Genomic DNA, 26,578 nt, shown 5'->3' on the forward strand with positions numbered 1-26,578 from the left:
GATGATTCTACTGATCAAAGAAGATCAAAACTCATTGGCCCCAAACTCCAAACCTAAGATACAGTCCAGAAACTCCCCTATTTCCATCTCGGGACATCCCATCAAGCTTACTTGGTCGACGGATTGGGACTGGTCTTCTCCTCAGGGAATTTCCTGAAGATGTCGGCAATATGGTCGATCGGCGCCGCTAGCATTCCCAGCGCCGACTCAAAGTACGGGTTCTCGCCCGCGCTCGGGTGGCTGCGCGACGGCACCAGCGCCTTGGTCATGCCAAACTTCTTGGCCATGTTCTCGGACTCGCTGCGTCCCTCGGAAGACTGAGCCAGCGCCGACTCGAGCGCCGGCAGGTCGTGGTTCTCCTCCTCCTCGATGTGTGCCGAGAGCACGCCCCAGAGTTCCTTAAGCTTGGGAACGTAGGTTGGCTCTTGGGGCTTCATGTTCTGGAATTCCTTGAGGAGTTCCTTGACCTGGAGGTGTGAGGCAGGTCAGCGGGTGTGTTCTCCTGGCAGTGGTTGGGTTGTCTCGGCTTACCCGGTGGTGCTCCTTGCGGTCCGATTCGGCCATCTGGTGGCCCTTGGCGCCCATGTGCTTCTCAAAGGCCGGGTAGACAATCAGTTCCTCGGCCACGCTGTGCCGGGCCAACTCCCATGTGAACTGGTTGCCGAAGCGCTCCTGGTGGTCGAGGTCGGACGAGCTGGTAATCTCATTGTAGAACTTCTCCAACTCGCGGTGGTCCCGTGTGATTGTGTCCGAGATGGTCGTCATTGCGGCGGTATTGAGTCTGCTCGCTGCTAGCTGGCGCGCTACGAGAGGTGTTTCCGTCTGGCGAAGAGTTGTCCTGAGAGTAGAGGCAATGAGCGGGCGTGTCCGAAACATTGTAGCGGAAGTGGTCTAGGAGTCGGGTTGAGCAATGGTAGAAGCTGATCTTTAATAGAGCTGGCCAGTACTGAACGAATGAAAGCTAGCTTATGAATGGCGCGAGTGTGATTCGTTGATATATCTGGGGAAATGGCCGGATGATGTCGCTGATCACCTACTTGGAAGTGGTGACATCACGGTTTGACTTATTGTTGCGGGCTGCCGGGGATGGTTTCCGGCAAAAGTTGTCCATTTAACAGTTCTGAGGATGTTTTCAGGCTTGATCGAAGGCATCCCATTCACTGCAGGCTTACTTGACCAATGGTTCATGCTTTACAATTTGTTGGTCTCCTAGACTCCCAATGCACAGTCCTCATTACACTGTGTTTATTAAGGTGTCGATCACCACAATCATCCCATTCCCAGCACCGGGCCAACTGTGATGGGTGTCCTGCTTTCTTCCGATGAGGCAGTGCATCAAAGTTGCAATCCAGACTTGGGTCTCAAATTATTCCTCTGCCGCCTTCATCCTCCTTTTCCATCCGCCCTGTTTGCCACTTTGCTGTCAGCTCTGCTTTCGGTCGGATGTGTCTGTTGGAATGACCAACAGCCACGTATCCACGGTTATCACTCAGATGAGGGCTTACAATAGTGGGTTTTGTTTCCTCGTGAGCGACTCAGAAGTGCTTGCTTGAAGGTGATGACGAATAAAAGATCGTTCCTTGGCCCCCCTCCTTCTCAACTGGGTCGGAGCCGTCTAGAACCTATATTTCGTTGCTCAGCACTTTGTTACCCCTTACATTCGCTTGGCTCATGTCCCTGATTGCCTGTCGATCTAACAGTAGGGAATCAGTAGCCGAGATTCCGAGTTTCCAGTGCCACGACTTCCCAACAGTTTCACTGGGTTGCTCAACCATCTTGAAAGACTCTCAGGAGCTACCTCAGCCCAACCTGTCGGGGCGCGCCGTGTCGGCAGTGATCACTGACCTGATCATGATTGTGACCAAGAAGTCTCACTAGGAATTGACCAGGATGAAAACAGAACAGACATGGCGCATACATCCCTCTCACAATGGACACCATACCATGCAGGTGACTGATGCTGCACGGAGTAGGTGGGCCATATAGGCTAATTCCAACTTCCAAGCAAGTTAAGCAGGACCAGCTCGGTCGAGGCCATCCATGAGTAGAGTACAACCGGGAAAGAGTTTTCAAGAAAAAAAAAAAAAAAAAAAAACCAACAAAGGAAAAGACAACTCTCGAAACGCCGCCGAATGCAGTGCCAGACAAAAGAGCCCAGGGTATCACCGAACGCCCGACCCCAAGTCGAAACACTCCTTCCCAAAGGATTCCATCCAACGACCCAGATTATATCCGCTCATCACCAACTCCATCCATTCCACTCAGTCATCCCTTGTTTCCTTCCATCCCTACCCTACTCCATCTCATCATCTCCCTCCTCAACCGCCTCCTCGACCTCAACTCTAACCTTCTTTCCCTTACCCCTTCTCACAGATTGAACCCCAGCAGTAGAAGCCGAAGACGCGCGACGACCCCGACCACCACCACCAGCAGCAGCAGAACCAGTTCGACGACGTCTTTCACCACGTACTGCACCCACAGCACCACCACGAGCAGAAGCAGCACCACCAGCACCAACACCAGAAGCGACAGGAGGCTGGACAGCCGCTGCCGCCCAAGGCTCGGGCTCGGCCCACGCCTCGCCCATGCGCACCAGCACCTGGCGCGCCAGGGGATCCTCCTCGACGCGGCAGACGCCACTGCCCATCCAGGCGCGCACCGTGGTGGCCGACTGCGGGCCCTGGCGGCCTTCGTAGGCGCGGCAGACCCACATACCTGTGTCGGTGTTGCTGTATTCGGGCTTGGGACTGGGCTTGAGACTGCCCAGGTTCGAGTTGGAGTTTTCGGAGCTGGCGCGGGTGGAGGATGTGGTGGCGGTGGCTTTGGCTTTGCCATTGAACTTGTTGTTGGTATTGGTGATGGGAGCATTGGTGTTGTTGTTGTTGGACCCCGAAGGGCCAGCCTCGTGGCTGACCTCTTTGCCCTGGTTACTATCACCGTTGTTGGTGTTCTTACCGTTATTGCCGGCAGCGGTGGGCGCAACGTCGCACGGCAGGTAGTAGAACACCTCCCCGCCCTCGGGCAGGAGGCCGAAGGCGTCGAGGAGCGCAGCGATGAACTGGCGCGCGGCAGGCGAGCGCGGGAAGAAGGCGACGGTGCCGATGGGCCAGTCGCGCTGGTAGAGCGAGACGATGTACTGCGTCTCGCCCACGTCCAGGGCCTGGTCGGGGGCCATGTCCGGGTTGGCGAGGCGGTGGTAGTGGTGCGCCTCGGCCTTCAGCTGACCCGCCGGGTCGACAAGCTCTGGATGATGCAGCGCCACGTGGGTGACGAGGGCCGAGCCTTTGATGCGCACCGTGAAGTTGGTGGAGGCCGGGTGGCGCGAGACCAGGAAGGTGCTGTCCGGGTACAGCTTTCCGACGGAGCCGAGGTAGCGACCCGGGACGGTCAGCATCCTGTCAGTGGGCTCCGGACGGAACGGCGGGAGCTGGTTGACACGGAGCGGGGCGAAAGGGATAGATGGGTCATTGTCCATAATCGGCAGAGGCGGGTGATACATGTTTACCGCCATGACCGGAGCCGGGTCGGCGTGGTTATTGCTTGCCTGCTCAGAGAAGTTGGCAGGCATGGGCATGTCCATGGTTAAGTTCACCGGCGCAGGAGGAACACCGAAGGGGAGGAGAGGTTGGCCCAGGGTTGCCGGGGGAGGAGGGTTCTGCAACTGCTGGGCACCGGGAAGGTACCCAGGGATTGGCGGGAATGGCATGGGGTGCATGTTCTGTACACCCGGAAACGGCGGCCAGTGCTGGATCACACCATCCATCGGCTGTTGATGGAACATGTCCATCGGCGCCAACGGTTGCATGAATATCGGCGGCAGCTGAACATTGTGCATGTCGGCATTGTCGGGCGGGCGGGGGAAGTACTCGTTGAGCGGCTGCTGGTTGAGCACGCTCGTCTGCTGGGCACCGGGCATGTGCAGCAGTAGGGGGTTCACCGTTCCCGGCAGAACAGGCCTGAATTCGTCGAGCAGCATGTGGTGATCGTCCATGTCAAAGGGGCGGGCAGTGTGAATCTTGAGCGTGTCGGCAGCGAGAGGCGCGGGCTGGGGGCTGTATATGCCCTGTTGGGCGATGTACTCGTCGCGCGGCAAGGCGCGGCGAACGTCGCCAGGCTCGGCATTGTACGCAGCCATCGGCTCCAGCTCGTAAATGTTCTTGGGCCCAGCGTTGCCCATGTTGGCCGAGGGGCTGTGCACGCCCAACGGCGCGTCCTTGCCCACGAGGGTTGCCTCGTCGAAGCCTGGCGGCAACGGGAGGCGCGCAAAGTAGGCGCCGGACTGGTGGGCGCCGGGGACCTGCGGCATGGCCGCATCGCCCTCGTCCGACATTTTCTCGACGTCGGCATTGTCGGCGTCCTCCAAATTCTCTTCGTTGACATCGGGGATCTCGCTCTCGGAGCAATCGGCCGCGACACCAGCCAGGACTGTCGAGTCCGAGTCGCGATCATGGATGATGGTGCTGAGGTTGTCGAGTTCAGCCTCGTTGGCGTCCGCGGCGTCATCTGCCATCTCTTCGTCACCTGCGAACGACGCGCTCTGCGCGGATTGGGCGATTCGAGCGTTGCGAGTCCTAATCGGCAGCATCTCGTCCTCGAGCGCGCGCGCGTTGTCGTCCGCAGGCGCGTTGGCCGGCATCAGGGTCGGGTCCATGACGCTTTTTTCCACTGTGCGCCTCACCATGTTTGCGGCGCCCAAGGTCGTCTCTTGGTTTGCTTGTCGGTGCGCAACCGACGGACTCGCGCAATTCTGGTTGTTATTGCCGGAAAATGGGTCTCCTGCTCCCGCCGTTGTTCGCGAGAATGAGTCGACCCCAGCGTGTTTGAGGGGGGAGAAGCCAAGTGAGTCTCCAGAATATTGTGAGGTCGTAGTGGAAGAAGAAAGCGAAAAAATATCGGTGCGCGCAGAAGGGTTGAAATAGGCGGGGCGCTGGCCGAGGGAGAATGAAGAAGAAACTGGCGGAGGGGCCCGGAAGCTCGGCGGGTACGCAGAATGCCGGACTGCTTCCTCCCATGCGCTGCCCGCGGGTCCCTCCTCGCAGCGTAACCCACCCGCAGACGCCGACGAAGATGCGCCGCCCGTTCGAGCCCGGCTGGTGGCCCTAAGGAAAGTGGCGTATGGGTTCGCGGGGTCATGGACAGTTGAGGGCACAAAACCGGTCGACGGCGGCGCGTACCCTCTCCTGCCCACGAACCCGCCGCCCATGCCGGCTTCCTGGTCAGCCCCGTTCCACCGGCCAGAGGCGTTGTTGCTTGTGGGCATACGCCCACCAAGACCCACGCGTACACCCAAGCTGTCCCGGAGACGAAGACATCATTAGTATGCTGACTTTTGCTGGCAGAACTGTGGCACTTGCCGTGGGAGAACAAAACGGGTTGAAGAAGAGGCAGCTGAGTTGCCAGATGATTGCGCGGTGTTCGTGGAAGAGGGGAGGAGCAGAGTGTGATGTGAAGAGAAGGCAGCCGGGTTGCCAGGGGATGTGCGGTGGTCGAGGAAGAAGAGAAGGCAGGGCGGTTGGGCGTAGTGATGGTGAGGAAGACGTGAAGGGAACCATGGGTACTTACCCGAACGAGTAGGCATACCCCGGGGGGGACGGGTAGCCAGAAACGGTGGCAGCGAACGAAGACGGGCCGCCCTCATGGTCGTACACCCCAGGGTGGCTAAGGGTGCCCCAAGGCGCGACGACGTCCCGACCAAAAGTGCCCACGGCACCCACGCGGCCCTCTCCTCCCCAGCCAGGCGGGCCAACGGCAAACGGCGAAGGCTCGACCGGAGCCGTGATCGGCAGCGGCCGGGGCCCCAAGCGCGAGATCGACGCCAGAGCAAAACGAGCATCCTTAGTTGATATCAATGTTAGCCACAAGACGGGAAGTAGGAGGAAATGGTGATCAGAAACAGAGGGATGCGCCCGGTGTATGGTGGTCCCATCCAGGCACTGCACAACCAGCCTGGCAACGGACGGAAATACTGTAGGCTGACGACCATCATGACAACAGATGTGTACCCACACCCTGTTGCCCTTCTGGTGTTGGCAGTGAGGAGGGTGTTCGACACTCAGGCAACATTTAGTCCCATAAGACAACAGCCCCAGTGCCGGGACCACACTGTTAACACAAGACAGCGGGATGTTCAGCAAAAGGGGCTACCGCCTGCATGAGCCTAATTGTCAAGCAAATGACAAACACCTATCACCCCCTGACCCTGCAGCAGTCATCGCCGATGTTGCCAGCCCGGCCACCAAGACCACCGGCCGGACGAAACAACCAAACACCACGCCGCCACCACCCTCGCCCACAAGGGCTGTCGGATAGAAGTCTGTACTTACTCCACATCCATATCCACCACAACTGCCACCACCTTTCTCAACACCACCCCATTTAAGAGAGCCAGGGCGACTGTCAACAACGAAACTTCCGGAAGGAGGCAGCACAAACGGCCTACCAACAGTGTTAGCTGCGAGTTTCCTATTCAGGACTTGTCGGAGGGTGTGGGGAACAAATGGCTCCAGAGACGGTGAGACAGCCCCACGGCACTTTGCCTGCCCCTACAGCAACAACGCCAACACCGGCGATGGAACAAACGAGCAAGCGAGTAGGTAGATGAGACATGGGCCGAGTTGCGCGTGCACCAGTCGTAAAGGGGTACAAACAATCCACACACGCAGAACAAAGAACAAAAAGGAGTTTGCAGCTTACCTGTCAATCGACACGTGCCCCCTGCCGACCCTGTCCCAGAACTCTTGCGCATCGACGGGCAGTCCGTCTTCACCGTCACCTTCACCGTCACCATCAACGTGACCATCGTGACCATTACCACCAGCAGCGAGAGACCACGACAGTGGCGGAAGCCGAGGAGGAGCAGGACGACGCAGTGGCGCAAACGGCCGCGACCTGTCGCCCGTATGCGGGGCGTTGGGGAACAGCACCCGCCGGGGGTTGGCTGGCTGCGGCGTTGGCGGGGAGACAGGAGCTGCAAACGGGTAGGGCGGGGTGTTGCTGTTGGTGGCGGCTGGGGCGGGCTGGGATGAGTTGTTGGTGTGGGGTCTCTGTTTGAGAAGGGGTATGGTTAGCGGATTTGGCTCGTGGCGGATGAGGTCTTGTGGGCTCGGCTGGGGGACTGGGATTGGGGGTGCGAAGGAGACGGTGGTGATTTGGGTGTGGGAGTCCGGGGATACGTGGTCCAGCTGGTGTCACTGGCGCTGTGCTCGCAGAGGAACATAGCCCAAGTGAGGAGGAAGGTTGGTTCCGTTTCCAGCCGACATCCAGCTGTGCACAGGGCTGGTGATGAGCTATCATGGGCAACACTCGCATCGGACATGACGACAACAGAGGGTCGATGCCTTCAAGGCTGCAACACTCTGTTGACTCAAGAGTTGTCGATCACAGCCCCTTCACCAGCGCAGTGTATCGGTGTTTGTCGGGTGACGAGCGCCCACCTCACCACGGCATCGAGGCATACAAGCGGTCAAGAGAAAAGAAGCATCGACTTACAGAAGCGGGAGTCGGCGTCTCTGGTGTCTCAGGCCTGACGCCGGGATACTCTGAGTCGTTCGTCACCTCGCCATCGACCTCGTCATGCTCGGCGTCGTTCATGCACTCGTCTTCGGCCTCGGGCTCGATGAGGCGAGTGGCGCGCACGCTGCACCGAAGCAAGTATCGAGTATCGGGGATCCCGTAGCTCATCGTGTCGGTTATCGTCCAGCAGCGATGATATGATCGGTTTTTAAACTGTGGAGTGAAGTAGTCGTGCTGCTGGAGGACGCTGAACGAAGAAGAGGTGATATTCTGCGTGATCTTTTCCACCAGGGCGCTTACGATATCGGTTGCCGGCGAAGGAAAGAAGATGGCTCTAAACCGCTGGAGAAGGATTTGGGATCCTCGAGCAGGCTTTTCTCGTTAGCGAACAGAGGAGGAGAACGAGAAGAGGAGAGAGGTGCTCATTTATCTTCGAACAAGCTATCTTGATGTCTTTGATTAGGTTCGGTGCCGATGAAGTCGAGAAGAGGTGTTGAACAGTGGGAATGAAGGAAGGAGGGAGAAGAATCGGCTGCACTCGCTAAAGTGGTTCGTTCGGCTGGAAGATGAAGAAGTGCAAGAGGGCTGGGAATCGGTGGAAAGAGAAAGGAACCTTCTTTTCATCCTCAACAAGCTTACCCAGCAATTGAAGAAGGAAGAAGAGAAGGGAAAGGGTTTCGAAAACCGGTTTTGTGTACGCACAGTGAAGAATTCGACAGGCGGGTCTCAGAGGTCACACGCCCTAGATAGACAAAAGCGGAGAACATGGTGATGAGGGCAATCTTAGAGGTGAGGACGACGATGAGGGGTGGTTCTCGGCGTCGAGGGTGCCGAAGCGGGAAGGCCGGCTCGACACGGCTCCCGGCCTCCGGGGCGCCGGTCACACAGGGTAAGGCCCACAGAAAGGGTCAACAATATCTTGGGGCACATCCAAGTGATGTACATGTGGAAGGACATGGTCGTTCTGAAGGTCAGGATTCGAAAGGGGCAGAGGTGACATCTATCTATCATCTGGAAGACTTCCCGCCAGGGTGTGAGCGCGCTGATGAGCTTCGCATATAAGAACATGACAGCTATAAATAGGCATGACACATGCTTCGAGCCGCGCATAGAGGTGGGAGACATGCTGCACGGGGCTGAGACTGTTGTGGTTGTCAAGCACAAGACAATAGTCAGGGGTGGACAGCGAGACTGGGGGGAAAGGAGACATAGAACCTCAGGGAGTATCAGGGGCATCAACGAAAAGCCGACATAGGACGGCCAAGTAACGTGTTGGTGCCCCGTGTCAACAATACATGCTGCTGCTGGGAGGTGGAGATCGGACAGTGTGCACTGCTTGATTAAGGAGGGGATTGAGGGTAACATTAACGTTAATGAATTATTACCACGGTATGTGAGGAGAGGGGTTGGTGAAGAAAGAATCCGGGAAACACATAAGGTGCGTTCCCTCATGTTTGTGGGAGCAGCAATCATAATCGCTGTATCTCATTTACGCATCCTCATGCGCTCTACGCGGCCTCAAGGAGTTTCACTGTGTCCAGTGCAGGTGAATTCGAGTATTGAGAAGAATGGCGCGATCGGGTGACGCTTCAAACAATAGACCAGCGGTCAATAGAGCAAGGTACCTTATGTCTTTGCATCCTCTACTCATTGGCATGGGCAGCTTTAAATAACAGATATGAACCTAACTACCTATGACGATGCAGGTTCAAAGCTGGTTGATTTTGGAACCTGTAAATCCATGAGACAGTATGCTCAGCCCTAGGTGCCGGAGTGAGAGGCTCTACGACGGAACGGAAGCCTTCGGAAAGTGCAAAAACATATCAGCCAACAATAACAAAGAATGACAAACAGAAGCTTAAGTCATGTTTCTTGAGACCAATGTTACCCCTGAGGTGCGAGAAACATGTATGCCAATCCCGCATTCGGAACCGTTAAAGCCACGTTCAGCATTTGCACACTCAAGAAACTGGAGAAAGGTCTGAACGCGGATTGATGCTTCCAATTCCTCACCGCCAGAACTGAGACAAACTAATGTTTCTGGTCGGAATTACTGGCGCCGACCCACCGACGTGAAGGCAAAAAGGCCTGGAAGATGCAGCTGTGCAAGGATGGATGCGCCACAATGCAATCTGCCGCTGCGATGAGAGAAAAAGACTTCCGATTGTGCCTCGGGAGATTCCGCCGACGAACGACATCATACTGTCCTGCTGATCTCGAAGATAATGAAGACAATCGCTGAGCCTGAGGAATTGGCGTTGGGCACATCGCTCCCGCCAGGAGATCACCATGTAAGTGGCCAACACCAACACCATCACCATGCTGTATGCTGACAAGTCCAGGGCGTCAGTGTCCACTTGCCAAACTGGCAAGACACCGTCGGCTGGGCTTCGCGCGAGCCTCGAGTTCTCGACGCAATGAAGACGGGATACCCGCGTTTCTTCATCCACCGAATCGTCCTTGGACTTGCGATGCGACTTCTCGAAAGACTCCGGTCCGGGGAGAATGCTCCAGGCTCGAAGGAGCCGGAAGAGAGGCTTGCCGTCATACTGAGTTCGATCCGCCATGGCCAGTTGTGTCGCAAAGCGCTTATAGAGTGGAGTACGCAACGAGAAGGGCATACCACCTGCAGCTCGGCCGGCATTGGAATTTACATCGTCACTTGGGAGGGCAGGATCAGCGCGGTAGAGGATAACGAAGAATGTCTCAACGAGCTTGCGCAGAACCGAAGCATCGGCGAAGAGGACATCATCCTGGTATCGTACCCATTCGAGCTGGCCATGGAAGCGAAGTCCTTTTGGCAGCACACCGGTTTTGGCAACTCCAGCAGACGAGCCACACATTGGCTGGAGCATGCGCCTTTCCTCAACCCTCAAGTGCCAGAGACTACGTTACCTTCACCCGCCGAGAGGCGTCACAGCGTCGGCAAGGCACGGGCTGCATTAAAGAAGCGGATCGCAGCCGGCCACTCATCCAACACCTTCACGGTTTCGCCCAACAATGTCTTCCTCTTCCTGACAGGCATGACCGCCATCGTCGAAACAGCCGACGCAATCAAGACTCTGCGCTCGGCCACCACGGACAGCCCTTACCGCGTAGCAGTTTTTGGGTCAGTCTCCCTCCGCCCATTCCCTTCCCACCCGCACTCACTGACTGTTACATGAACCAGCTTCCTCTACGTCGATACCTTCAAAGTCCTCCATCGCGTCTTAGGCTACGAGCCGACCCTCTACAAGTACACCACTTCCGACCTAGACGCCCTTGAAGCCGCGCTTCTTTTCTCCTCGTCCTCGTCTCCTTCCTCTTCCTCCCCCACTCAAACCCCCCCAAAATTCGACGCCATCATCACCGAATTCCCCGGCAACCCCCTCCTACAATCCCCCGACCTAACCCGCCTGCACGCCCTCGCCCAACGCCACGGCGCCGTCCTCGTCGTCGACGACACAGTCGGCACCTACACCTCCCTCAACCTGCTCCAGCACTGCGACGCCATCGTCACCAGCTTGACCAAGATGTTCAGCGGCGGGTGCAACGTCATGGGCGGGAGCGTCGCGCTCAACCCAGACTCCCCACACCAAAGCTCCCTAAAAGAAGTTCTGGAGAACAAACAAGACGAGGAGGCGGAGCGGGCGTGGTTCTGGGAAGATGTACTCGTCATGGAGGAGAACAGTCGGGATTTTGCGGCGAGGGTGCACCAGGCGAGCGGGAATGCCGAGGTTGTAGTTGGGCTGTTGAGGGCGAGTGAGGTGGTGAGGGAGGTGTTTTATCCGCTTGGTGCGCCCACGCAGGACGTGTATGATCGGTATCGGGTTGAGGGGGGCAAGTATGGGTTTTTGCTGTCGATCCGGTTTACGAGTCCTGCGAGGGCGGTGGCGTTTTATAACGCGTTGGATGTGGCTAAGGGGCCGAGCTTGGGGACGAATTTTACCTTGTGCTGTGCGTACACTTTGCTGGCGCACTACAAGGAGCTGGAGTGGGCGGCTGAGTATGGGGTGGTGGAGGATCTGGTGAGGATCAGTGTGGGGTTGGAGGAGCGGGAGTGGTTGGAGATGAGGGTACAGAAGGCGTTGAGGGCTGCTGAAGGTGTGTGATGGAGGCCGAGTTTGAGAATGGGCAGAATCGGGTAAGGGTCACACTATCTGTAAACAGAAGGTATGGATATATTCAGGAGGGTTGGCACATGATAGGACCAAGAGACGCGCGTGATTACAGCCTAACACGTAACGCCACGCCCAAACCATTCTTGATTGTGCCTCTGAGCCGAGGACATCTCCATGCCATCAGCGCGCTCGAAGTGTCCACGTAATGATATCAAGGGGACAGTATCCACATGAAGTGTGGCATGAAGGGGGAGGGCTTCAAGGCTCGTTGCTTTATGAATGTGGCTCTGAGATTGAGTTCTCCATAAGGGGAAATGTCCCACGCAACCTGGAACCCTGGACCTAGCTGCAAGTACGGATTACCTCACACAAATCTATTCGTTAAGTGCAATGCAGCGCAAAAGACGAGGACAACAACAACGTCCTGTCCGAGCAAAGCTAGATAGAGTCTATGTCCTTCCCATCTCACGCAGGTCAAGCCCAGCCCGATGTCCTGGCCCCGACACATGCCTATCTCGATCCCATGCATCGCTCAAACAGAGACGCTCCTCCAGACCCCAAAGGAGCACCTGATAGGCAACGACGGCAAAAAGCCCACCATCTACATCTTGCTCTTCACCCATACGGACCCAAACCTATACCCACCCAGTCACGTCTACTCGGGGATATGATCCTCAACAGCGCTGAGGGCAGCGAGGTTGACCTCGCCCATGCTGAGCACGCCACCAGCGGTCGTGCCTGTGCCACCTCCCCCGACCCCGGCAAGGAGCGCCACACACTCAATGACGTCCTCAGGCTCGAGTAAATGCCACCGGGCAAGCGTGACTTTGGTGCTCGCACCGACAGTAACGGTGAAGCAATCGTCCGTCGCGACCTCGGGCGTGCTGTTTTGGCTGCCGTCGGCGGGCTGCGACAGCCCGTTCAGGGCGCGGAACATGTCCTCGTCGGTGAAATCGTCGCCCATGCAGAGGATGAAATCGACCCTGTCTGCGCTGCCGTCGTTGCCGCCGTTGCGCAGCTCGGCATTGTAGGTGGCCACGAGACGCTTAGAGATCTCGCCCTTGTTGATGAACGTGGGCCGCACCTCCAGGTTGGCCTTGCCGGCCATGACCTCAACGTCCCATTTGCGACCGACCGTAGTTTCCAACTCCTTGTGGCATTCACGTGCCATATGTGCGCCTTGTTCGGGATCGGCCTGGCGGTAGTGCCACGTCAGGGCGCACCGCTTCCGCTCAATAAACGAACCTGATTCCTGTCAGCCGTCTGGAAACAATGAGAATGGAAAAAGGAAAACGACTTACCGGGCACCTTGTCGGTGTACTTCTGGAACACATCGAGTACCTCGACCTGCCAGCCCATGTCGAACTTCTCGGCGAGATTCTCCCACTCGGTCGATCCCGGGTTCCGCATAAAGCTGCCATGCTCCGCACTAAAGCCAAGCTGCGTAATGTGGCCCAGGTGCTGTGTGAGGAACTCCTGGTCACGGCCAGAGATGATCCAAACCGCGTTCCGGGGGTCTGCAGCAAGCGCCTTCAAGCTCGTGATGACGCGCTCCGAAGGGATCGCTGCGCTCGGTTCCCGGACAATGGGCGTCAGCGTGCCGTCGTAGTCAAACATGAATAGGCGCTTCTTGGCGGCGCGGTACTTGCGCAGCATGGCCGACCGGTCGAGAAGTGGCGTCGAGGTCGCATTCTTCCGGCTGCCGAGGATAGTAACCAGGCGGCGAAGGAAGCCGGCGATCCAGTACTGCACGTTCTTGCTCGTGACGTGGGATAGCAGGTTCTGCTCCATGGCCTGACGCTTGTCCTCGGGCATGGTGAGCGCGTTGTTGATCTGGGCAGCGACGCCGGACAGATCCCACGGGTTGATGTGGATGGCGTCCTTCAGAGAACCGGCGGTGCCGCTGAATTCGGACAAAATCAGGGGACCGGCCGACTGGCGCTGGCAAATGACGTATTCGAGCGACGTGGTGTTCATGCCGTCCCTCACCGACGTGATGAGGCCGATATCGGCTGCGCGCAGTAGCGCAAAGTACTCTTCCTGGCTAATGTACTGCGGGTAGTGCAGCACAGGCGAGAAACTAATGGAGCCGTAGGCGCCGTTGATCTTCATGACCAGCTCATTGACCCGACTCGAGGTCTTGTTCTCGGAGTCCTCCTTCTCCTCAATGTTGGTGGGCGACGTAACCTGGATGAGCACCACCTTGTCCCGCCACTCGGGGTAGTTCTCGAGGAACCGCTCAAACGCCATGAGCTTCTGCGCAACGCCGCGGACACTATCCAGACGGTCGCGGCCCACGATGATCTTCTTTCCGGCATACATTTTCTTGAGCGCCTCGTATTTCTCGTTGACTGAGTCTGTCCAAGCCAAGCGGGCAACCTTTGTGGCGTCGATGCCAATGGGGAAGACGCCGACTTCGACGCGCGAGCCGTAGGCGTCGACACCCGAACTGTCCGAGGGGAAGCCCAGAATGCGCGTGCAGCAACTGGCAAAGTGTCGTGAATAGCTGTAGCTCTGGAACCCAACCAGGTTGGCGCCCAGGACGCCCTCGAGCACCTCCTTGCGACGCGGCAAGCAGCGGAGGAACTCGCTGCTCGGGAAAGGTGAGTGCAGGTAGAAGGCGATGTACATGTGCGGGGCGCGCTGCCGCAGCATGCTGGGGAGCAGCATCAGGTTGTAGTCATGGACGATGACAATGTCGCCGGGCTTATAGACCTCGAGGATCTTGTTGGCAAACTTCTGGTTCATCCTAAAGTAGTCGGCCCAATGTGCTCTCTCGGCGCGGCCGTCGGTCGGCTCATGCTGCTTGTAGTGGAAGAGGGTGTAGAGATCGTGCTCGGCGTAGCGCCTCCATCTCGCCTGGTCCTTCAACCTGATGCCGCCTTCGTTTCCGTCGACGTCGTCGGCTAGCCAGACCGGAACCGTCTTGATCTTCTTGTTGTGCGACAACTGATTCTCGAGGCGCTGCATGTCTTCCTTGGGAATCCACAGCCCGTCTGTCGGCGGCGTGGGCGGCCTCGACTCACCATCGAGCGGCACCGGTCTCGAGAGAGGATTGAGCGAGCTCAGGTGGACCGTGGTGCTGGGCCCGTCCTGGGGCGGCCACGCCTCCGGGGGCTGCTCGATCTCGCCAGTCCATGCGACAACCGTGTGGTTCCAGGGTGATTCGTCGGAGGAAAGGTACGAGAACGCATCGAAGAGCGCCGATTGGCCGTGGCGCGGAGCCAATTCCTGCAGGAGACGATGACATCAGCCCCACCATCAAGCAACCTTGGCAAACGCTTGTGTCCCCGCTGCCATGGAGGGGTAGGTGAGCAGAGGCACAAGGTAAGGCTACTACAAAGAAAACTGCGGGCAAATGCAATATTGTACATACCCAGTCGGCGCCCTTGGGGTACTTGACCGAGTAGGGTATGTTGAAGGTGGCCGATATAATGTTGCCCGTGAGCGCGAGATTGGGGCTAATCGATCGAACATCGGACATGGACTCTGCTGCTGGTTTGTCGATCGGCTGGCCGAGGGCGGCAATGCTGACTCGTCGCATATAGTTGGTGCTCTCTTGAGCACCGATGAGAAGCTTGTTTCTGAATGATTGGCCGTCACGGCTTGTCACATCCGGAGCAGGCGATGCGGCAAGCGCGTGCTCGTCGAGGGGCGGCGAGAAATAGCCGGGTTCTGAGCGCCCGGTTCCGTTGGCATCGTCGCTCGCTTCGAACTCGTAGGCTTCACGTGTAATGCCCGGGGTCACAGGCACTTCAATGACAGAAGGGCGGAGGTGCGGAGGGAGGAAAGAGTCGGTGCGAATGGGAACGACAGGGCGCGGGGGGTTCTGCTCGACGGGATCCGCCTGGGCCGCGCCATTGGCCGCGCCTGCGTTCTGATCCATGGCGGCGCCGCGTCAATGGTCAGGGAATTGTGAGAGGTTGAGAGAATTCGTGACGGAGGAAATTAGATGAATGCGCAGAGGTGAAAGGCAGAGGAACTGCGAGATAAATAAGGGCCTTGCTCAGGACTTTGACGAACAACGTCAGCGGGGCAGAATGCAGCGGGGACACGGGCAGGCCAACTTGGCAGGCTCGCAGCAAAGGAGACAGAACCGGGCCCTAGTCCGCCGATAAGGATTGGGTGGGGCCAATATTGAAGAACAGCCGGTCTCGTTCTGCGCTGATAAGTCGCCGACAAGCTTCCGCTCCTTCAGTTCTGCTCTACTACGGATCCGTACTGTCGTTTACGTTCTTTTGAAGCGACAGGTTTATTGTTCCCTTTTCTGAGCGCTTCTAGCCCTCCCGCGGTTTTGTGTAACTGTCCAGCTGATGATTGGCCAACGCGTGCAATCGCGAACAGGGACGAAGCCGGGGATGGCGGGGCAACTTCACCGCCTGCTCAATCAAGGTTGTTTCAGTCTCGAAAATCGACATTATCTGCGCAAGCATCCATTGTTCACCCTCATCCTTACCTTACTGACGTTGGTCTTGAGATTCAGTCACTGAATCAGGCCGCCTTAAGCTCAGCCAACTGAGAACATTGAGTTGTTTGTCTGCCACTTCACATTGTTTCAGGCCATTCAAGCGGGACTGATGCCTGTTGGCTCGGTGGGTCCAGGCCCGAGACGGGCCTTGGAAGGTTGGCCAGATCGATCGACGATGCATTTCCACGTCTTGCCCCTGGTGCGAAAAGGAGGTGGGCAAGCTTCAGGTTCGACCAGCCCAATCCTATAACAGCCATGATTGAGCCACGCAGATACGGACAGTCCATTCAGCTCGTGAGGTGAACGAACGGAACATCAGTGGTTTGAACACAACACAGTGCTTAGAACACAACACTCGTCAACATTAGTTGCGCCATTTTTCTAGCTATTCTCCTCTCTCACTCCCTTCGCTTGTCGCTTGCGTCGTTCGTGCTCCCGTCTTGCCGCAGTTAAGCCGCAGGATTGACCGCGTTCGCCCGACAGGAGCCATTTCCTGCCGCTGCATCTGCACGTAAAGGTGCTTTTCACATGGCCTCATGCCGCAACCCGACTGGCTTCCCAGGTGCAATGCAACCCTGAGCCGCCTGCAAAACGACATGATCTGAGTTCTTCCCCATTATGGCTCAACGGGTACTTATCGCCTTGATACGACCATTTGAGGCTTCCAAGTTTCTCGTTCAACTAAAGAGCTACGTTCAGGGAGAACTACCTACATCGCCCAGCACGGCATGTACAATACGATACAACCCCCATCCCATGCCTCTCACCGCCAACGCGCTCAAGATGACAATGCCTACCCCTTCGACATTTGCATTCACCACGTGCTGCTCGACGAACACATGCCCCTCCCACCAGGAACGGTGAACCCTCTCCTGCTGCATATGATCCGATTCAGGTAAGTAACCCTAAGCCAAGAGGGGGGGATCGCTGTTGGGTTATGCCGCCTTGGCGTCCCCCGGCCATCCTCTTGACTAGAGAAGTATGCCAGCTGTTGTCACCGTCGTTGGATTCGACTCTTTCCATCTCTCAGTCCGCGAAATGTAATCTAATGATCGAAACCTCGGTCCAGAGTAGAAAGATTAGCGCTGACAAAAGACATAGTTTCTGTCCCGCGGTCCAGAATGCCAGCTTTGTTGCAACGAGTAACTGCGGCGAATGCGGTGTTTGATGTTTGGGTAGCACTCACAGCTTCACATTCTGGTTTGTATTCCTCTGGGTCAGAAAGCCTGCAAGCACGAGAGGGTTTCGGGTGAGACACCGCCAAAGAACCCTCGCCTTGTAACACGGTGCTTGACGATGTTGCTGTTACCTACTGAACCCTAGTCAAATAGGACGACCAAGTCGATTGTAGTTCTGTCGGCCTGCTGTGGCATGCGAGTCTATGTCCAACTGTATTCAATACTAGTCACCCAATCATACCGTACTAAATCTGCGCTGGTGTTGATACCACTTGCTGTCAGAGAACACCCAACGTTAACGGCAACCTGCTTCAGGAGTCTCACGCTGCCCCCTCAATCTTTACGCATTCGACAGCGCATATAGGATTTCCATCCTGAATATGATATCCCACCACTGTTAAACCTGCCGCAGCGACAATCTCCCTGTACTTGTCGTAGTTGCGTAACATTCCGCCTAGGTTCATCATGACCAGGTCTACGATGCAGTTCTCCGGTGTCGGCACCTCCAGCAGCCTCTCCTCTATAATAATGACCCGTGCGTTAGGCTTGTCAGCAGGGAGCGCTTCGGCCAGACGACGCAGGATCCCCGTGGCCATTTCATCCGAGTAGTCGCACAGAATCCTCCTAAGCAGATACACCAACGCTCCTGATTTCAAATTAGCGAATTCATCCCTTACACCACCATCCGCTCCTGCGTACTTGCAGGGAGGTACTCACCTTTGATCGGCTGCTCGTGATGAAAATCATGCTCCATCACCACCACCTCATCCAGCCCATGGCGCATCAACTCCGCCCTGGCCTCCTCAATGACCTCCCTCCGGTCCTGTAACACGCACTGCCGGGGCAAGAGGCCCACTACATCCCTCAGCACAAGGTGTATCAGCTGGCCCAACCCCCCGCCCACATCTACCACGACGGCCGCATTTTCGTCCATGGTGAGCGCCTCGATGCCAACCCATTCCAAGTCGCACAGCGCCTCCTCCCCGGTAAGAACCATATCCCCGCCCGCGATTTGCTTCGAACGCATAGTCCTCATGAAAGCGCTAGCGTACAGGGGATACAGGACCTTAACCTCCCACGGCGGCAGCGGCGCATGGCCCCAGCCAAAGCTGAAGGGCGTGAATCCCGGCCCTACAGGCTCGCGGCGGCCGTAGGCGCGGAAGTATTCCGGCCACTGCGAAAATGGCTTCATGGCGTTGCCGACGGCGACGATGCAGGTGTCCGAGAGGGGGTTGGTCCCGATGTAGAAGGGCGAGATTCGCGAGTGCGTGAGGGTTGGGGAAGGGGCCGGGGAGGAGTTTGCCGGTGGCGAGGAGCTGGGCGGATATTCGGGCTGGTTGATTATCGAGAGGGGTTAGAATTGGGGCAGTGGTGACTGAAAACGTGGTAGACATCGATGGGATGCATACCAACGAGCGATTCCTGCGCATTCAGGAGGCGGGCGAGGTCGGAGATCGAGATATACCCATCGAGCGGGATGCGGTCGAAGGCTCTCCAGTCGATAAAGATGTTCCATGCTGCGACGCTACCGAGCTGGGGCTGTTAGCTAGTGTTATGGTAAGAAGGTTCACTGGACTGACCACGATCCAGTCATCCTTAACGACGTCCATCCTGGGCGCCGTCTCGAACGCAATTTGTTTGGCCGTTTTAGCGATGCGCCGCCGCAGCTCCGCCGCATTGTCCTCCGCTTCGTGGGGATGCATGGTTGCGTTTATTCGAGCCAACCTCCTGACATCGTCGCGGAGGCTCTCAGCGGCCAGGGCCAGGTCGAAACCCGAGTTCGAGGGCATAGCGAGTAAATACTAACAACAAAGGTACTGAAGACAGTCAAGAAGCAAGGGGAAAACGAGGAAGGGGGGGAGAAGATGAACCTGGAACGTTTCGCGAGATATTCTTAAAACAGCATCACCTCAGGGAGTCACAAACCGGAAGGCGCGCTTGGTTGCCCTCGGGATTGCGCGCGAACCGTACAGCTACGCCCTCTGGTATTAGGGACTCGTGAACTCAGAGAGAGCCTAAATAGAAAGGCAACGACTGTACCTTACCACCATCAAACATAAAAATATTGCCCACGTTGGACAACGGCACGCAATCAAACGTGTGTTTTGTTTGCCATTCTAATAGCCCTTCGCGGTCCTTCCGCCGGAACCGGATACCACGTGGGGAAGAACTTTGACTTCCGAGGGGCACTTGCGTCGCCTTAAAGGCGCCGAATCAGGAACCAGGACTAAATTAGACAATAACGGCTAAAAATGGACGTAGATTCACCGCAAGTAGAAACGCCACCCTTTCAAGCCCTGAGACATGGAGAAGTTGCATTGTGCGGATCCCCAGTGCCAGCGGTTGTCCGTCCGGAACTCATATGGGGAACCTTTAACTAGATGAAGTTCCCTTCTGTAAACCTCGCCAAATTTTGAACAAACGTTTTGCGGTGGCAGGCTCTTCGGTTAGCAGTTATCAAATCTTCAATGGCAGCCGGGTGGTGCTTGTGAAACGACGGTCTGAGGCTCTGAACTCCAAAAGGCAAGTGAGTGTGTAAGTCGGTGGGTCCCACTTTTGCTGTAAGCTTCATGACGTCAACATCCCCGGATCTTCGGGAGCATTTGCTCCTTCCCACTTGACGTCGATGGGTATCGTGACGACACTCGTTTTGTTGCATCTGAGTTTATAAGAATTGGTGCCGAACTCCAAGAATTTCGCCCTAGAAGTGGCAATAGCTCACATGCACATTCACATCCAGACCCAACACCAACATTAACTAGTTCCGGCGCGACCATCAAGCCTCACGACGAGAACCCGAATCACGGCCGGTTAGAAACTTTAATGATCCTCCTCCGCGTCGCGAGACCCTCCATTTCCTCGCTCAAGCAGCACCGTTATCAATCCCTTACCCTCGCCTCCCGCGCCGCGACACTCACCACCTCGCCAATTCTGAAAAAAATGACCGAGGACAAGGACGGTAACAAGCAGAGCACTGGCAACGAGCCCCATCAATATCAAGCAGGCTCCAGCACAGAGCGCAAGGAGGATGAGTGGAAACTCCGAGCGCCATACCGGATACACGACAAGGCCGAAAATTTCGATGTCAAGTGGAGAGGGAAATGCCACTGCGGTGCCGTTCAGTACGAGCTGAGTCGCGAGAAGCCGCTGGCCTCCAAGTACTGCCATTGCACAACCTGCCAGCGGATGCACGGGGTATGTCCTGCTTTCGCGTCATCTTGATTTTCGCACCTTCAGAGCTGACAACGTGCAGGCTCCTTTCCAATGGGCCGCCATTTTCCACAAGGAGGACATCAACTTCACCAAAGGCCACCACGATCTCGGCTGGTACGACCCCACCGCCAAGTCACAGACGCACCACCTGCCGTGCAAAGTTCAGTGCGCCTACTGCCGGTCGCCCATCATGGACGAGGGGAGGAATATGATCCTCCTCTTTCCCACGCTCATCGAGGGCATCAACACCCCCGAGGGCAGAAAGGCGTTTGAGGTGCAGTCCCACATGTTTTACCCCCAGCGTGTGGTGGACATCAAGGATGGGAAGCCCAAATTCAAGGGGCTGGCGGATGAGAGTCCACTGGTGGATGAGGAGACGGGCGAGGAAATCCCGGAGAGTGAACCCAAGAAGGATAAGGACAGCTGATCTTGAATGGGGACATGGTTCTGGCGGATCCGGAGGTAGAAGGACGTGATGTGGACGCCAGGACGTTTTTTGCTCCTACGCTTGTATAAAATACAAGCCAAGTCAATATGCCCGTGTTTTCCCGGTAGAATAGAATTCTATGCCTTAGTCCCATCGGATCAGGCATACGCGTCTGAAACACCTTATCTTCGAATCGTCGATTCAGGAGCCTCGACGAGTAACGCCATGTTAGGCATCTTCAGAAGCCGATCCTTTCCATATGCTCATTAAAACCGTTTTCAAGTCTCATGGCTCCACCGGAATGATAACAATATGTCACAGCGGCCAGTCGATTTCTTCTCGGTGTGCCTAACCCATGTTCAGGACATGCTGCCTCTCTCTCGCCGTCACATGATTCCACTCCTGTGCCTCATCCCACCTTCAGCGAAATCAACTCCTATTCTGCCTCCCCGTCCGCACAGTAAAAGGCAACTCCTTCCACAACACCTTCCTCCCAAACCACCACAGCTCGTCCTGCCACGTATTCCAATAATGACTCCCAAACGGCGTCACGCGCGTGATATATCGAATCCCCACGGCATCCAAAGCCGTCTGCAGATTCCTCGCCATCGGAAACACAAAATCATACAGCCCATACGCCACCATAATTCCCTTCTCTTTCAGACTAGGCTTTGCCGCAACGGCCGCCGCGTCAATAAACGGCCCCAAGGTAGCCGGCGAGAACATGCCGTAGTAGTCAAAATAATCGGTCGCGTTCACAAACATCTCGTACGTCAGCAAGCCGCCCATCGACAAGCCCGCAAAGGCCCGGCAGCTCGCGTTGCGGCACACGTCGTAGTGCTCCTCCACCCAGGGGAACAGGTGCTTTTCAAAGTTCTCGCGCACGCGCTGCGCTGCGGGGACGGGGACTGAGTGGGATTTGTTGCCGTAGATGAACCTGCGGCCGTCTTGCAAGCTCGCGTCCAGGTTGTAGAAGGACGGCGTCACGACCACTGTCGGCGGGATGTGGCCGAGCCGGATCAGGTTGTCCATGATGTGGCTCATGCGGCCCAGGTTTTCCCAGTCTGCGCCGTTTCCGCCCGCGCCGTGGGACAGGTACAGGAGGGGGTACTCCCTCTTCTTGCAGCGCGGGCGGCGGTAGTCAGCGGGGAGGTAGATGGCGAAATCGTGCACGTCCGGAGCCGGGTGGATGGAGCCCGGGGAGGTGTAGTTGACTATTTTCACCTCACCGCGGTGGCGCTCCGGGTCAGGTGCGTCCAGGGCATAGTCGAAGTTGGTGTTGAGCTCGGACGAGGCCTGGAACTCGGCGTCGAAGGGCACCTGGAAGCTGGATGCCACTTGATCGCCGGGCACGTTCATGAAGGGCGGCAGGTCGGGGTCGATGACGAGGTGGCCCGTGTCGATGCTGCAGTTGGGTGCGTAGTTGCAGTTGACCAAGTACGCGAAGCTGTAGATGCCGCTGGGCAGGGGCGCCGTGTACGTCCACAGGCCGTCTTCGTCGTCTGACCGCTTCATCTCGTACGGCCACTTGTACGCCGGCTCAGCGGGCAGCTGTGGTGACGGGTTGCTGACGTAGAAGTCGCCTGGTTGGTAATCATGCGGGTCATACCGGCCGTTGAAGCGATACTCGGTACCCGTTGTGTGAAACTGGTCAGTGAATGGCTGTATGCCGCCCCCGATCAGCACCCGCTTGGCCGTGGTGTTGACATAGCGGAAGTCGACCTCGTAGCCCGTGGGACCGCGGCCCGTCTTGCGGATCGTCACCGATGCCGAGGACTCAACAGTCATCAAAAGCCCAACGAGGGCCTTGAGCAGACGAGCAGCCATCTTGGTAGATGATAGGGTGGACGACATGACCAAGGACCGGGGCGACGCACGAAGCGTCGCCTGGCTTTTAATGGTTCCCGGCCCTGTCAAAAGCGCGGGGCTGGGTGGGTATTTGATGAATGCGCATCCAATATCCAAGGCGGCCTCTCAGTTGCGCCTTGCATTTTGTGTTACATTCCGGAGCCAGCCCAGCCCGGTTTCCCCCAGGTTTGGTTGGACTTCCCCGCTCATTGCGCAAAAGGATTTGGGGAAGATGCCCGTTCAGTGGGCAGTCAACAGCACCAATTCAATCCCTTCAGGTCATATCCCGGGGTTTTGACTACGCCGGCTAAGATGCAGGCTGAGGTAGGAAAGAGGGTTTGGGTGGCTGGATGAAATCATTGCGATCTGCTTCATCCCCGCGTTCACCTGTCGTGAGGCTGATCAGATCCCCCCGCTTCTCGTTTTCAACGTTTGAGCGAGATCATGGGGTCCGTGCGTCACAGTCCCCACGCAGGAGAGCTCCACTTCCCACTTCCAAATGAGAACACAACACCCGAATCGAGCTCGGCATTTCAGACCACCGACTTTAGATTGAACATCTTCTAACCACAAGAAACCAGCCGAACTCTCCTGACCCTGCAATTTAGCACTGCAATTTGACTGCTTGACACCCAAAAGGATGAAATTTTTAACGACCTCGACGAGGACGACCTGGCTAAGTTGGAACGGCTGACGACGACGGCAAGCGCCCAAAACCACCTCCCGCTTGCCGAGCGCATCTTGAGGGAACAATTCGGCTATCCCTCTTTCGCCATGAACAAGCGGGCTCAACTAAAGCATTCTGGCCGGAGACAATGCTCTTATCATCTTCCCGACCGGCGCAGGCAAATCGCTGCGCTATCAGGTACGAATCCGTTCCGCGGCCAGAGCTCAACATGGATCGTCGCAGTATTTATGAAGCATGCTAACATCAGTGAGATATCCCTGCCATTGCCTTCCCAGAACGGGACAAAGCCCATGGCTTGAAACGGCCATCAGATGCTGGCATAACGCTTGTTGTGTCACCATTGATTGTTTTGATGAAGGATCAGGTCGACGCTTTAAAAGAAACGCGGAATCCCAGCCCGATCCATCGACTCGAGCAAATAATGGGACGATATCCAGCGCATTTATGCAAGCCTACGCGAGTTGAAGCTGCGGATTCTCTACTGCGCCCCCGAACGTTAAACAACGAGGGATTCGTGGCAACCATCGGGGGACGTTCCCGGAGGGATTTGCTTGCTGGCCATGGATGAGGCGCCTGCGTCTCAGAAGTGAGTTCACGTTCCCATATGTCCTGCAGAAAGACTGACAGCAGTACTTAGTGGAGTTACTCTTTCAGGGCTGAGTATTTGAATGGTACGCGCACCTTTCGACAGCCTCCTTCTGACCATTTCATCCTGGCGCCGCATGTACAGTTGCCCGCTTTGCCGAGGAAGTCAAAGCAGAACGTATCATATGTCTGACGGTAAGCGGGGCATAGGATCACAAGATACAAAAAGGAAAGATCTTGGATTTTTGGAAAACCACTGTCACACCAAACGTTGTAATGGACATTTGCAAGGCTTTTAAGGTCAAGAAAACTCACGTCTTCAAGACGTCTGTGTACCGGCCCAAGTACGGTATTCTTCCCAGCCAAGATTTCGTCTAGAAGTTCGTCTAACATGGTTCAGCCTCGAGCTCCATGCCAAGTCCATCAGCGCTGGCTCTATGTAGTTCGCAGACTACTGGATGAGTTTCATGGGTATCAAGACGGAAAGCGACCAGAGATTCGAAGAGCTGTTCCAGTTTCTTCGAAGTCATCCCCAACCGACCCTTGCCTACGTCGCCCTGCAACAGCAGGCAAAGAATCACGCCCAAGTCCTCCAGAAAAATGGGTTCAACGCACTACGTCTGAGTACTTATTGACAATAGGTTGGTAGAGGCGATTTCAATTAAAACGACCTGAAGACCGAGAGGACGGTTGCTATACTCGTCTCGATATCGTTTGGACAAAATATCATGTTCGGGGATGGATTTACGCCGGGACAAGGTGACTGGGTATTCCTTTTGAAAGACTCCCAAGCACGCGTTGGATTATTACAACAGGCATTGTCCTTCGATATATCGAGCCAAGCCTTCGATATATAGAGGCAAGGAATCAGTAGTTGAGAGCAGACGGGCCACGGCGCGTCCTGGGACTCAACCACAAAGGCCGCGCTAGAATGGTGAACATGCCTATGACAACTTGTAAGCTGCGGTCCAAGGTACTTCAGGGAACGAAACTGTTACCATCGGCGTAGTGATCCCGGTGGCCAAATATTTTCCACAGGCCTGCCTTGTACATGTTGGGCGTGATGACCTCGTCGTACCCACGACGTCGGTATTCCTGCCAAAGCAAGTCGAGCATGCATTCTATATCCTAGCGCCGTGAGAGAGAAAGAAGCAGGAGCCCGGAGAGAGGGTCAAAAAAGAAAAACTTCTAATCTGCTCCGGTTTTCCGGTGGTTGCTCTTGGCAGCCTCGGGCAGGAAGTGGTGATAGTCATCAAGTTACTTCTTGTCCGGGAAAAAGACGCCGGCAACACGCTGTACGGTCTTGTTTTTACTATCACCAAGCCAATAGGCGGACCCAAGCTGCAAGGGTGTCAGACTGTCAGTGAATCCGTATACACCCAACCAGCCAAGGTTTCGGTGAGACAATGTACGAACCCGAAGAACGGATTGACGAGGTCCGCTTTGAACATGACATGGCGCTGGAATGGCTGCCTCTGCTTGATGATGGATTGGCGAGCTTCTCTGGGACAGACTTCTCCGCGTCTTGATTTTCCCTATCGTTCCTCACTGTTGATTTCTCAAGGGCCCTTCGGAGTCGCGCTCACGGACATACCGATCCATATTGGCCATGTCGTAGACGAAGCCCGGTGGTTACTTGTAACACGACCATTGCAGAGATGACAGCCGAACTGCTTCTCAGCGGCCTCTCCAAGGATATGCGCGCTTGAGTGCCAGTACACACCTTTTGCTAACCGTCCATTAGCGGCGGCATCGGTACGAGGTCAACGAGGGTGCACCAACCTTCGGGGTGGCTGAAGTCAAGCAATTCCAGCGTGGAGCTGCGCTCAAGGGCCGGTCAAAATCCCAGAGCTCGCCATTCACCATCGCAACGACAGTGCGGGCAAGGATCGATTTGGATATAGCCGCCGGTATGCACGCAGGGGTGGTCGCCCATACTTTCCCGCTTTTCACCGTGCCATTGGGAAGTGTGATGGAGATCTCGACTTTGGGCTTCAATGCAGCCAAGGCACATAGTTACACAAGCCCCTCGCCCACTTCAACTGTTCAAGGGTCATTGGACTCCCTTTTGAGGGCAACTTCATGTCCCACAGCCAATCGGTCAAAGATCTCAATGCGGTGTTGGATGAAGGCGAACTGTATCTCCAACTAAAAAGACATCTGTGTTAGTGTCGGTTCAGTTCACATGAGCCGCGAGTCAGTTGGGCTCAAACCTCGAGCCCATTGACACTGTGGTGGGGTCCGGTATTGTCGTGGGATGTGGACTCGGGCTCGGTAGATCTTCTCAAAAGCCCAGCTTCGTGTTGTCGGATGACAATGACGTCTCCCATGTCGCTCTCTCGTTCCATGGTGCTTCGCTCGCGGTGGATGGAGGGAAATGAGGAGGTTCAAGGAAGAGAGCGAGGCGGAATGCGTGCCAGGTCGGCGAGATGGGGTGTGAATGAACTGAACTGGTGGTCGCTCGCGCTTGAATAGCGACTGCCCCGCAACAGTATGCCCTGCAACCCCGTACCGGGAGTTCGGTTGGTCCCAATCGTAAACGAGTAACCCCCTAGTACC

General features: G+C 56.3%; 12 protein-coding genes across 12 annotated transcripts; 5 read left to right on the forward strand and 7 right to left on the reverse strand.

Moving 5' to 3' along the window:
- Positions 1 to 107: 107 nt before the first annotated feature.
- Positions 108 to 765, reverse strand: N657DRAFT_659489 (uncharacterized protein; the record flags this gene model as incomplete). The annotated part of the gene is made up of 2 exons (XM_062794995.1): positions 108 to 467; positions 532 to 765. The coding sequence occupies 2 exons, from the start codon at positions 763 to 765 to the stop codon at positions 108 to 110; spliced, it is 594 nt and encodes a 197-aa protein (XP_062642436.1).
- Positions 766 to 5,112: 4,347 nt separating this feature from the next.
- Positions 5,113 to 6,126, reverse strand: N657DRAFT_367647 (uncharacterized protein). The gene has a single exon (XM_062787013.1). It carries the CDS (start codon positions 5,831 to 5,833, stop codon positions 5,315 to 5,317), a length of 519 nt encoding a protein of 172 aa, XP_062642437.1. The 5' UTR covers positions 5,834 to 6,126; the 3' UTR covers positions 5,113 to 5,314.
- A 504-nt stretch (positions 6,127 to 6,630) lies between these two features.
- On the reverse strand, positions 6,631 to 7,742 carry N657DRAFT_367653 (uncharacterized protein). The gene is made up of 2 exons (XM_062787014.1): positions 7,489 to 7,742; positions 6,631 to 7,043 (listed from the first exon to the last, which is right to left on the reverse strand). Exons 1-2 carry the CDS (start codon positions 7,678 to 7,680, stop codon positions 6,690 to 6,692), a joined length of 546 nt encoding a protein of 181 aa, XP_062642438.1. The 5' UTR covers positions 7,681 to 7,742; the 3' UTR covers positions 6,631 to 6,689.
- Positions 7,743 to 9,737: 1,995 nt separating this feature from the next.
- On the forward strand, positions 9,738 to 11,696 carry N657DRAFT_713469 (PLP-dependent transferase; the record flags this gene model as incomplete). The annotated part of the gene is made up of 4 exons (XM_062797450.1): positions 9,738 to 9,803; positions 9,855 to 10,621; positions 10,682 to 11,595; positions 11,662 to 11,696. The coding sequence occupies 4 exons, from the start codon at positions 9,738 to 9,740 to the stop codon at positions 11,694 to 11,696; spliced, it is 1,782 nt and encodes a 593-aa protein (XP_062642439.1).
- A 571-nt stretch (positions 11,697 to 12,267) lies between these two features.
- On the reverse strand, positions 12,268 to 15,498 carry N657DRAFT_583223 (glycosyltransferase family 20 protein; the record flags this gene model as incomplete). The annotated part of the gene is made up of 3 exons (XM_062789658.1): positions 12,268 to 12,857; positions 12,914 to 14,843; positions 14,989 to 15,498. 3 exons carry the CDS (start codon positions 15,496 to 15,498, stop codon positions 12,268 to 12,270), a joined length of 3,030 nt encoding a protein of 1,009 aa, XP_062642440.1.
- A 945-nt stretch (positions 15,499 to 16,443) lies between these two features.
- N657DRAFT_651038 (uncharacterized protein) lies at positions 16,444 to 17,242 on the forward strand. Its single transcript, XM_062794077.1, has 2 exons — positions 16,444 to 16,710; positions 16,780 to 17,242. Exons 1-2 carry the CDS (start codon positions 16,699 to 16,701, stop codon positions 16,942 to 16,944), a joined length of 177 nt encoding a protein of 58 aa, XP_062642441.1. The 5' UTR covers positions 16,444 to 16,698; the 3' UTR covers positions 16,945 to 17,242.
- On the forward strand, positions 16,849 to 17,396 carry N657DRAFT_367676 (uncharacterized protein). Its single transcript, XM_062787015.1, has 2 exons — positions 16,849 to 17,120; positions 17,182 to 17,396. The coding sequence occupies exons 1-2, from the start codon at positions 17,018 to 17,020 to the stop codon at positions 17,331 to 17,333; spliced, it is 255 nt and encodes an 84-aa protein (XP_062642442.1). The 5' UTR covers positions 16,849 to 17,017; the 3' UTR covers positions 17,334 to 17,396.
- Positions 17,397 to 17,578: 182 nt separating this feature from the next.
- N657DRAFT_685061 (S-adenosyl-L-methionine-dependent methyltransferase) lies at positions 17,579 to 19,048 on the reverse strand (the record flags this gene model as incomplete). Its single annotated transcript, XM_062796742.1, has 4 exons — positions 17,579 to 17,904; positions 17,976 to 18,591; positions 18,672 to 18,791; positions 18,839 to 19,048. The coding sequence occupies 4 exons, from the start codon at positions 19,046 to 19,048 to the stop codon at positions 17,579 to 17,581; spliced, it is 1,272 nt and encodes a 423-aa protein (XP_062642443.1).
- A 1,150-nt stretch (positions 19,049 to 20,198) lies between these two features.
- N657DRAFT_667093 (uncharacterized protein) lies at positions 20,199 to 20,898 on the forward strand (the record flags this gene model as incomplete). Its single annotated transcript, XM_062795369.1, has 2 exons — positions 20,199 to 20,453; positions 20,512 to 20,898. 2 exons carry the CDS (start codon positions 20,199 to 20,201, stop codon positions 20,896 to 20,898), a joined length of 642 nt encoding a protein of 213 aa, XP_062642444.1.
- Positions 20,899 to 20,945: 47 nt separating this feature from the next.
- N657DRAFT_651039 (carbohydrate esterase family 1 protein) lies at positions 20,946 to 23,115 on the reverse strand. Its single transcript, XM_062794078.1, has one exon. The coding sequence runs from the start codon at positions 22,723 to 22,725 to the stop codon at positions 21,328 to 21,330; it is 1,398 nt and encodes a 465-aa protein (XP_062642445.1). The 5' UTR covers positions 22,726 to 23,115; the 3' UTR covers positions 20,946 to 21,327.
- A 430-nt stretch (positions 23,116 to 23,545) lies between these two features.
- On the forward strand, positions 23,546 to 24,002 carry N657DRAFT_583259 (uncharacterized protein; the record flags this gene model as incomplete). The annotated part of the gene is made up of 2 exons (XM_062789661.1): positions 23,546 to 23,621; positions 23,746 to 24,002. Coding segments are annotated over 2 exons (333 nt in total), but the record flags the coding sequence as incomplete, so codon positions are not given.
- A 747-nt stretch (positions 24,003 to 24,749) lies between these two features.
- On the reverse strand, positions 24,750 to 25,975 carry N657DRAFT_367817 (uncharacterized protein). Its single transcript, XM_062787016.1, has 5 exons — positions 25,802 to 25,975; positions 25,614 to 25,748; positions 25,436 to 25,554; positions 25,018 to 25,360; positions 24,750 to 24,963 (listed from the first exon to the last, which is right to left on the reverse strand). The coding sequence occupies exons 1-4, from the start codon at positions 25,883 to 25,885 to the stop codon at positions 25,141 to 25,143; spliced, it is 558 nt and encodes a 185-aa protein (XP_062642447.1). The 5' UTR covers positions 25,886 to 25,975; the 3' UTR covers positions 24,750 to 24,963; positions 25,018 to 25,140.
- Positions 25,976 to 26,578: the final 603 nt, after the last annotated feature.

The sequence above is a fragment of the Parathielavia appendiculata genome (assembly GCF_033297405.1).
Source record: "Parathielavia appendiculata strain CBS 731.68 unplaced genomic scaffold N657scaffold_40, whole genome shotgun sequence".
Classification (NCBI taxonomy): domain Eukaryota; kingdom Fungi; phylum Ascomycota; class Sordariomycetes; order Sordariales; family Chaetomiaceae; genus Parathielavia; species Parathielavia appendiculata.

Excerpts from the sequence above, each read along its gene's own strand:
- N657DRAFT_367647 (XM_062787013.1), bottom strand. The coding sequence starts at position 5,833 with ATGCTCGTTTTGCTCTGGCGTCGATCTCGCGCTTGGGGCCCCGGCCGC.
- N657DRAFT_367653 (XM_062787014.1), bottom strand. The coding sequence starts at position 7,680 with ATGAGCTACGGGATCCCCGATACTCGATACTTGCTTCGGTGCAGCGTG. Across the intron at positions 7,044-7,488 it reads AGACGCCGACTCCCGCTTCT|AGACCCCACACCAACAACTC; the intron begins GTAAGTCGATGC and ends CTTCTCAAACAG.
- N657DRAFT_367676 (XM_062787015.1), top strand. The coding sequence starts at position 17,018 with ATGCCGCCTTGGCGTCCCCCGGCCATCCTCTTGACTAGAGAAGTATGC. Across the intron at positions 17,121-17,181 it reads CATCTCTCAGTCCGCGAAAT|TTTCTGTCCCGCGGTCCAGA; the intron begins GTAATCTAATGA and ends CAAAAGACATAG.
- N657DRAFT_651039 (XM_062794078.1), bottom strand. The coding sequence starts at position 22,725 with ATGGCTGCTCGTCTGCTCAAGGCCCTCGTTGGGCTTTTGATGACTGTT.
- N657DRAFT_367817 (XM_062787016.1), bottom strand. The coding sequence starts at position 25,885 with ATGGTGAATGGCGAGCTCTGGGATTTTGACCGGCCCTTGAGCGCAGCT. Across the intron at positions 25,749-25,801 it reads TGACTTCAGCCACCCCGAAG|CAAAAGGTGTGTACTGGCAC; the intron begins GTTGGTGCACCC and ends ATGGACGGTTAG. Across the intron at positions 25,555-25,613 it reads GACATGGCCAATATGGATCG|GGAAAATCAAGACGCGGAGA; the intron begins GTATGTCCGTGA and ends GAGGAACGATAG.